The 8,039-nt window shown below is 56.4% G+C and overlaps 2 protein-coding genes across 2 annotated transcripts in view; one reads left to right on the forward strand and one right to left on the reverse strand.

The window, feature by feature from the left end:
• Positions 1 to 350: 350 nt before the first annotated feature.
• Positions 351 to 6,549, forward strand: EMH_0023330 (ATP-dependent helicase, putative; the record flags this gene model as incomplete). The annotated part of the gene is made up of 10 exons (XM_013502117.1): positions 351 to 421; positions 489 to 626; positions 1,050 to 1,232; positions 1,601 to 2,692; positions 3,381 to 3,505; positions 3,913 to 4,159; positions 4,603 to 5,220; positions 5,435 to 5,581; positions 5,729 to 6,055; positions 6,426 to 6,549. 10 exons carry the CDS (start codon positions 351 to 353, stop codon positions 6,547 to 6,549), a joined length of 3,072 nt encoding a protein of 1,023 aa, XP_013357571.1.
• A 463-nt stretch (positions 6,550 to 7,012) lies between these two features.
• The window catches only part of EMH_0023340 (heat shock protein 90, putative), a gene marked incomplete at both ends in the record, with an annotated part of 6,581 nt that continues 5,554 nt past the window's right edge, over positions 7,013 to 8,039 (reverse strand). The window contains 3 exons of the mRNA XM_013502118.1: positions 7,013 to 7,225; positions 7,422 to 7,519; positions 7,723 to 7,864. Coding sequence (XP_013357572.1) covers positions 7,013 to 7,225; positions 7,422 to 7,519; positions 7,723 to 7,864 — 453 coding nt within the window. The remainder of the gene's footprint in view (positions 7,226 to 7,421; positions 7,520 to 7,722; positions 7,865 to 8,039) is intronic.

Below are 8,039 nucleotides of genomic sequence, written 5' to 3' on the forward strand. Positions count from 1 at the left end.
GTCTCTACAGGTGCGCCACGACAAACACAACGTGGGGCCCCACTGTCGCCTCAAGTTCGCTACTGATGGCCTCTTGCTCAGGGAGATACAGGAAGACTTCCTCCTCAGGTAATCCGAACACGACTTCCTGGGTCTAAACTANTCTTGCTCAGGGAGATACAGGAAGACTTCCTCCTCAGGTAATCCGAACACGACTTCCTGGGTCTAAACTAACCCCAATCTTTCAGCGGGCCCCCAACTGCCTGAGAGGACCCTAGGGCCCCCGCCAGGGTCCTGAAGGGTTGCAGCGCTGAACCGTAGAGCCAAAACCCTAACTTGTGAACGGGCTCCTAAACTAAGCCCTTAACGCTATGGAGTATCAGTTGAATGAATGGCTTCACGTCGGTTGTGTACATGCGTTTATAGAGGCTGTTTCAGGACTGTGTGCGGACGTTCCATGCAGCTCATTGCTGCTCTGCTGTGTTGTGGGGTGCTGCTGCGGGACTCAGGAGGTATTGTTGCATTGTGGTTGATGAGGCCCACGAGCGCAACATCAACGTGGATTTGTTGCTGGGGCTTTTGTCTCGTGTGGTGACGCTGAGGCGAGAACGGTTCCAGAAAGAAAAAGACACACTGCCGCCACTGAAGTAAGCACGAATGCCTGCAGCCTGCAGCAAAACAGCATGTATGTACACTGCAATCAACCCGACGGGCAGCCCCGTCCCTGCATGCTTGCAGGGGTGGCGTTGCTCCTTCGGGTTATTGTAGAGCATTTGAATATGTTACGATCTGCCGCTGATGCCTCGGAGCGGCAGGAACGAGCAACTACAGATGTCGTTAAAATATGAGCTTCGATTGCGGTGTCTCGGTGGCGTGTGGGGCAGCCGCACCTTCTCCGTTCACCTCTTTTCATCGGAAGCGTTGCAGCTACTGCTGCTGCTGCTGCTACTGATGCTTTTTCTACTGCTTTTGCTTCTGCCGCTGCTTCAGGTGCTGCTGCAGCTGTTACTGTTTGTCCCTTACCGGGCCTTCTGTAAGTGTATTTGCTGTTTGTGTTTACTTTAATTCAGAGTGCTGATAATGTCGGCCACGCTGAGAGCCACGGACTTCACCGCAAACTCTTACCTTTTCTCTCCGCCTCCAGCGCTGTTGACTCTCGAAAGCCGCACTTTTGAGGTGCGCGTGCACTTCAGCAAGAAGACACCGGATCGCTATGTCCACGCAGCCGTCAAGAAGGCCCTACAAATCCACACGTGAGACGTTTCGAGACTCTAAACCATAAACCATAAACCTTTTTTCTAAGCCGCCTGTCCCTTCAATAGCGCAGAAGCCATTTGGAACCCCTCTCCCCTCCCTTCTTTAGGCTGCAGGGCCAGTACGGCTGTTGCACTAGGTGACCAGTGGTCCTTAGAGTCCCGAGGAATGCATGACCACCCGTACGGCCAGCACCGCTGGATGATAATATAGCGGGTTGTCTGCACAGCGGCTGTCTTGTGTTTTAACTGGAAGCATTTCTATAAGTAGACGCATAAGGAAAAGGAATGGCTAACTACTGCAACCAGAAGCCTTGCTGGCGAGAGGAGACAGTGTTGCTGAGGGTATGTGGGGTGCCAACCTGCAGGCGGCTTCCCGCGGGGTCGGTGCTCGTCTTTTTAACGGGGAGAGCGGAGGTCTTGGAGGCCGTGAAGATGCTGCAGGATTGGCAGCGTCGGCGGGAAAGGAGACTGCAGACTTCTGCTGCCGCCGCAGCCGCCGCCGCTGCTGCTGCTGCTGCTGAGAGTGACCCTCGCGCTCAGGAGGACGTGTCTGAGGCAGAGTTTCTGCTATCGGACCAAAGCGAAGACGAGCGGCTGCCGCTCGAAGAGAAGTCATCAGCAGCAGGTTCTGACAGTGAGGTGTCCGTACACTCCGAAGACAGCACAGCTTCTCACAGCAGCAGCCGACGCTGGCCACCCAAAGACAAGCTGCTGGAGCTGGCCCTGGCGAGCGACGCAGAAGACAATGAAGAGCCTCAAGAGGGAGTCAAGGAGGCGGAAGCCGAAGTACTGCAAGCCGCACTATCTGCTTCCTCCGCTCCCTGCACGACTGTTCGTGGGGGCCTTGGGGCGCCCCCCGAGCACGGCGTCGCCCTAGCCACGCCAGCGGGGGCTCCACAGGCAGGGGAGACTCCCCAAGAGGCCAGTGGTGGGGCCCATTCACGTGCTAAGAACGACGCAGAGAGACAGAAGGCCGCAGCGAAGAGAAGAAAGGTGGCGGCGCGCCTCCACGATACCACTGGCGGCCCTAAGGCGCCCCCAGCTGATCCTTCGGGGGGGTCACAGGGCACTGAACGGGCGACAATGTCAACTGAGGAGACCGGTGGGGCCTCTGCAACGCGAAGCCTCACTGAGGCATTCGACTGCCCAGACACTTCGAAGCGGCGGGCACAGAAAGCCGTCTCTGCTGGGGGGTGGTTGGGCGCGGGCGCGGTGCTGCGGAAAAAGCCGTCTGAGGATGAGAGGAAACAGAGCAGCAACAAAAGCGGTGAAGTGCAGAAAGAGAGTGAAGAGACAGAGGAGACACACTTCATACCCAGGCTCACCGTTCTCCCACTGTACGCAACACTACCTAAGGAGCTGCAGCGACTCGCCTTCGAGCCCCCAGCCCCCGATGAGCGGCGCCTTATTGTGGCAACAAATGTGGCAGAGACATCCCTGACGCTACCTAATGTGCGGTACGTCTTTGCATGCNCCTTATTGTGGCAACAAATGTGGCAGAGACATCCCTGACGCTACCTAATGTGCGGTACGTCTTTGCATGCAAAGGGTTCCACAAGGGTTAAGGGCACAGGGTCTAGGGTTTGTGGTTTACGAAGCGCAGCGGGAATACGCAGTGGAACATTATGCCTTCTCCGTTCGCTGTAGGTATTGTATTGTGCCTTTTCAGCAATTGAATGCCACCGGACCTGTACCTTAACGGAGCTGAAATCGTGATGATGTGTCTGCACATATTTTATTTAGATGGTCGTTTTTGTTTATCGCTGCTGAATTAATTCTGTTTACCCCTTCTTGCTCTTCTCTCCACTCCCCGTGCAGTGTCGCGTGCGACGCTTTCGGCGTTGAGTGCGTTGAGCTTAGCCCAGGGCCTCAGGAGAGGCCGTGCGGGGATCCAGGCCTCCTCAGCATGGGTTGCTGTGCTCCTGGGGTGCCGGTTCTTGTTGTGTGTGCCTCTTACTTCATCTCTGCCGCCTCAGAACTGCATGCCATGGCTTCGCTGCTGTCACCGCAGTGCTGCGTTTAGGGTTTAGGCTTTATTGTTTAGGGCCTACGGTTTTACGGTTGTTAATTTCAGGTACGTCGTGGATTCGGGGCGGGAGAAGAGGCGCATCTTCTCNCCTACGGTTTTACGGTTGTTAATTTCAGGTACGTCGTGGATTCGGGGCGGGAGAAGAGGCGCATCTTCTCCACAGGGTCTGAGGGCTTCTCCTACTTCACCGTAACTCTGACTACTCAGGCCGCCGCGGAGCAGCGGGCGGGCCGTGCAGGCCGTGTCGGCGCTGGTGTCTGCTATCGCCTGTACTCCTCAGCAGTCTTTCAGCACGAGATGGAGCCCCACCCCACACCGCAGATACACTCGGTGCCCCTGGACCACTTGCTGCTCTTCATGGCTGCGCTGGGTTCGTCTGTTGCAGCGCATCACCTTTGACACATGGCAGTGCACGACGCTGCATAAGGCTCGTTGCAACGCTGCTGCTGTTGTTGTTGTTGCTGCTGCTGCGTTTGGGGAGTCGGCCGGTCCTTACGGCTTGGTGCAGCTGCTGCTGGTGCTAGTCCTCTAAAAAGGCATACACCTTAGCGCATGCAGCAGCGGTAAACCGTACACCCTCGGGTTTAGGGTTTAGGCTCTAGGGTAACGCAGCCTCCCTGTTCAGGTGCTACCTGTCTGTCTCTCCAGGCATCCCCCGTCCATCTGCCTTCCCCTTCCCGTCCCCGCCGCCAGGGACTGCTCTCGCGAATGCGCGCCGCCGTCTTGTGGCCCTGGGGGCCCTCGAGCCGAAGCAGCAGCCCTCGGGGCCCCGCCAGAAGCTGCAGCAAAACGACACGCGCGAGCCGGAGGTCTGCTGCACAGCGCTCGGCCGTCGCATGAGCGAAGTGCCTATACCCCCACGCTTCGCGAAGATCCTGCTATTGGCCTGCTCCCGGTAAGCAGCCCATCCCCTTTTATTGCGTTGCGTTCCTAGAAGGATAATTGCATGCGTATGACAATGTATTTTTGTATTTTAATATTGTTATTGGAGGGGCTGCATCGGTACAGGAATTGTCATGTACACGGGCATGCAGGTACTTTCATGTGCATCTGCATTATTTGTTGTCATGTACGTCTGCTTCGGTTTCTACTGTGTTGCGTTTGTACTTGTATCCGTGCGTTTGATCAAGTGCAAGCGTCAGATAGATCTACATAGGCACAATCGGGTAAGCCTGGGTGGAAGGCTTCATGGGTGGAAGATTTCATGTACATGTTCTTCTGAATGAGGACTAAGTACGGCGACTCATCTGTAGTGGCGGTGTATCTATTAGGCGGATATTAATAAAAATGTTATAAGCGCGTGTATTCCGGTGGGCTATTTGCGTCCGATGCATGCAGACACAAGGAGCACGGCCCCCATTTCGTCGCTTTAGCTTGTTACCTAGTGGCTGCACTCTCTGTAGGAGAGTTGCTGCCGTCATTGCCGCGCGACGATGAGGCGCTAGATCCTGCAAGGGAGGCGGGGGCTTCCAGCGGCCCTGGTAAGAGGCCGTGGGAGGAGTATGACAGCGATTTAGATGCATATATTTGGCTATGTGGAGCCTACAGCCACGCCAATAATCCAATAAGCTTCTGCAAGTCTTACGGCCTGGATGCGTCCCGCCTGGCAGAGGTGGGGGCGCTTGCAGCGCAGCTTGCGCAGCTAATGGGTACCTTGCTCCAGCAGGCGCGACGCGGGAAGCCGTCGGGGCCCCCCTCACTTGCTGCGGAAGAGGATTTGAACGTGTTGAAGGGGCCCCTGCGGCTCGAACCCCCCGCACCAGAAGCAAGACGGTGTCTGCACGAGTGCGCTGTGCAAGGCCTCATAGACCACGTGGCCTCCTGGCAAGACCCTCCGCGCCTGCCCCCCGACGCACCCCCAGCCCAACGCGCAGCAGCTCGCGGGGGCTACCGTTGTGCGGAGCTCAAGGGGGAGTTGGCTCGTGTCCACTGCACATCCAACATCCTCCACGTCTCGTAAGCCTAAGCCTTTGACGTATACGTATACCTTTCCCTTGTGTATTTTGTTCTCTTCGTACTGAAGCTTATCGCAGGGCCCAGCATGATCGAGGCAACCTCCCGAGTTGCACTGAGTATCAAGGGGACTAGGGTGTTCTTGCACTGATAAACAGTTAAGTCTGAATGAGTGCTCACAATGGAATATACGGCTTGCGGTCTTCCCTACGTGCAGCCCTCGCCCCAAACTCCTCGTATACAACCAGCTGATCCACACAGGCCGCGCGGTTCTGCAAGTCTGTCACCCTATAGATGAGGCGGAACTTAGCAGCAGCGACACGCCGCTTGTACAGCACAGCTTTCTGCAGCTGCCAGCCCCAGCGTAAGTCTTTCAGAGCGCCGCATCCCGTACAACAGAGGCCGGGGCAGCGTAGAGCCTGTTACCTGGACTGCATGCACATATGTATAAGATGTGCGCTACATGGATTGTTATGAGATGCTTCCAAATGCGCCTGTGGTGTATCTTCAGCTACGACACACGCCGAGATGCAGTTGTGGGGTGGTCCCGGCCGACCTACGGGCCCCTGCAACTGCCGCTTCCGGCAGTGGAGAGACCTCTTCCCCGTGTACGGGGCGCAGCGGCTTCGCTGCTGTCTACCCAGCAGCAGCAGCAGCAGCAGCAGCTCTATGCATGCTTTGCTGCCGCCCTTGTAGCTGGAAGAGTCATTCCTCGTCTGAAGAAGTTTGGGCCTTCCTTGGCGGTAACTCCGGAAGGAATGCTCGCGGGGAACTGCTCAGGCACTTACGCGGTGCGGAGTTTCGTGGCGGAGCTAGCTAAGAGAGAGATTGCCTCACGGTGAGGAAGCCCTGGAGCCTGGACATGTTTTGGTTCTGCTGGTTTCCGTTTGCTCGGTGTTCCATGTGTTGTTGCTCTTCTAGGATGTTCCCCTGTGTCTTGANTTTGCCTTCGCTCGTTGAGGAAGCGGCTGTCTCTCAGGAGTAGTGCCTTTTCTACCTATCCTCTTTTTATATGTTTGTTTTCCTTCGGTTCCTGTCTACACACGAAGCAGCTGGAAGCGGCCGATATTCTGTTGGTATTCGGGTGGCCGTCGTCTCCCCTGCGCGCTGCGCGCGTTGCAAGGCTGCTGCAGGAAGCCATAGGGGAGCGAGTGCGTGCAGTAGGGTAGTGTCAGTGATACTGCTGCTGCTGCTTCGCGTGAGTGCAGGGCTGAGCTGCTCAAGCTGTGGGGATCGGAGCCGAAGTTTCTACTGGCTGAGTTTATTGGGTTGCTGCGTTCATACAACTACGAGACGTTGCAAGATGTGCACGATATATGGCCCCCCGTCTGAGATGCGAGCGTGGGGGTCCACACCTTCCTGGTCCGCATAAAAGGAATTGTTTGTCCCGGATGGGGGAGTTGCAAACCCAGGGGCTGCATCAGGAGCCACCGGTTTCAGCTTAGCCTGCCAAGGGTAGGCGGCCCTAACTCGCGTTTTCACTCCTACGCTGTCAGCGGTACTGATTGTCTGTCTGCCTTGACCCCGGAGTCACAACAAACCGTTGTACCCAGCTGCCACCCTTCTGCATATTTCCCTTATCCTGTAACACTAGCTTCACCCTGCCCATGGCTTCGCAAGAACAGTCTGACAGCTCAGCTCANCGTCCAGCGCAAGTCTCACAGCGGCACCACAGCGCCGCCACGTATCTCAGTGCAGCCCCTGCGATCTGCGGGCCCCTTAGGACTGCTTGTTAAGCGTAATCAGCTGCAAATCCTAACTACCCTCCGCCCAAGCCATTTGTAGCTTTATGTTCTTAAACTCTAGCCGTCTCGGCAGCCTCCTCAGGCGCTGCTTTCGCTGCCTCCCCGGATGTCGGGGAAGGCTGGGCAGCAGCAGCCCCTGCGTGATGGTAGGCGTATTGGGCCGTTAGAGACATCAGCTTATTCAATCTCCCCAGCATGGACTTGGGTTCTTCCATTATTCCTGCGGCGACGCAGGCGTTGTCAAACAGCTGCTCCACCAAGAGCTGCAGGCAGACACACCAGACACCCTCCACTAGCTGCCGTGCAACTGTCTTAGTGCAGCAAACGCTTCATCTACTATGCTCGCCCCCCACCCTCGACCCTACATAGCATGTGAAGGTGATAAGGGAGGTTCAGCGCTGCCTAACAGGAGAAAGGCTCAGCTACCCACAAAACAGGAACCCTACGGCCCGTGCTTACCTTGGCCACATCTGGATTTGAGCTGCGGAGATGATACAGGGACGTCACCAGCTCGTGTGAAGGGTTTAGCTCAAGAGTGGCCGGAAGGCTCGCTAGGTCTGCGAACCGCAATTGACACACGCAACATCCCAGCTCCAGAAGGCCAAACAAACACACCGACAAACGCCAAACACTCATGTAGCAACGCAACAGCCCGTGCACATCGCTTTGTCACAGCGAAAACAGCAGGCGCAGCACGCATCCTCTGGCTTTCTTGCTGCACGAAGTTTTACGAAAGTGGGAAAGGGTCGCTCCTACGCACTAAGCTGTGCCTCGGGGGCTCCCTGCAAGGTGGCTTTCATCATCCGCCTAAGTGTGGGAGAGAGAAAGCCCGAGACGACTGCAGGGGAAGACAGAAGCCGCTCGGAAAACTTGACAGTAGTCACTCGGGAGGCAAGAGTGTCCTGAGGACCCACAGCAGCAAGAAACGGCACGCCGCACCGTAAAGATGGAGATGATACCTCCACTCACGCACACCTCGCCACAGAATTATTTGGAACACGCATGAGCACGGAAGGCCGGAAATACAACAGCCAGCGCTGCAGTGAAGTGAAGATAGACACAGTTCAAAGTGGCAAT

The sequence above is a fragment of the Eimeria mitis genome, genomic scaffold (assembly GCF_000499745.2).
Source record: "Eimeria mitis Houghton genomic scaffold, Emh_scaff833, whole genome shotgun sequence".
Lineage (NCBI taxonomy): Eukaryota > Apicomplexa > Conoidasida > Eucoccidiorida > Eimeriidae > Eimeria > Eimeria mitis.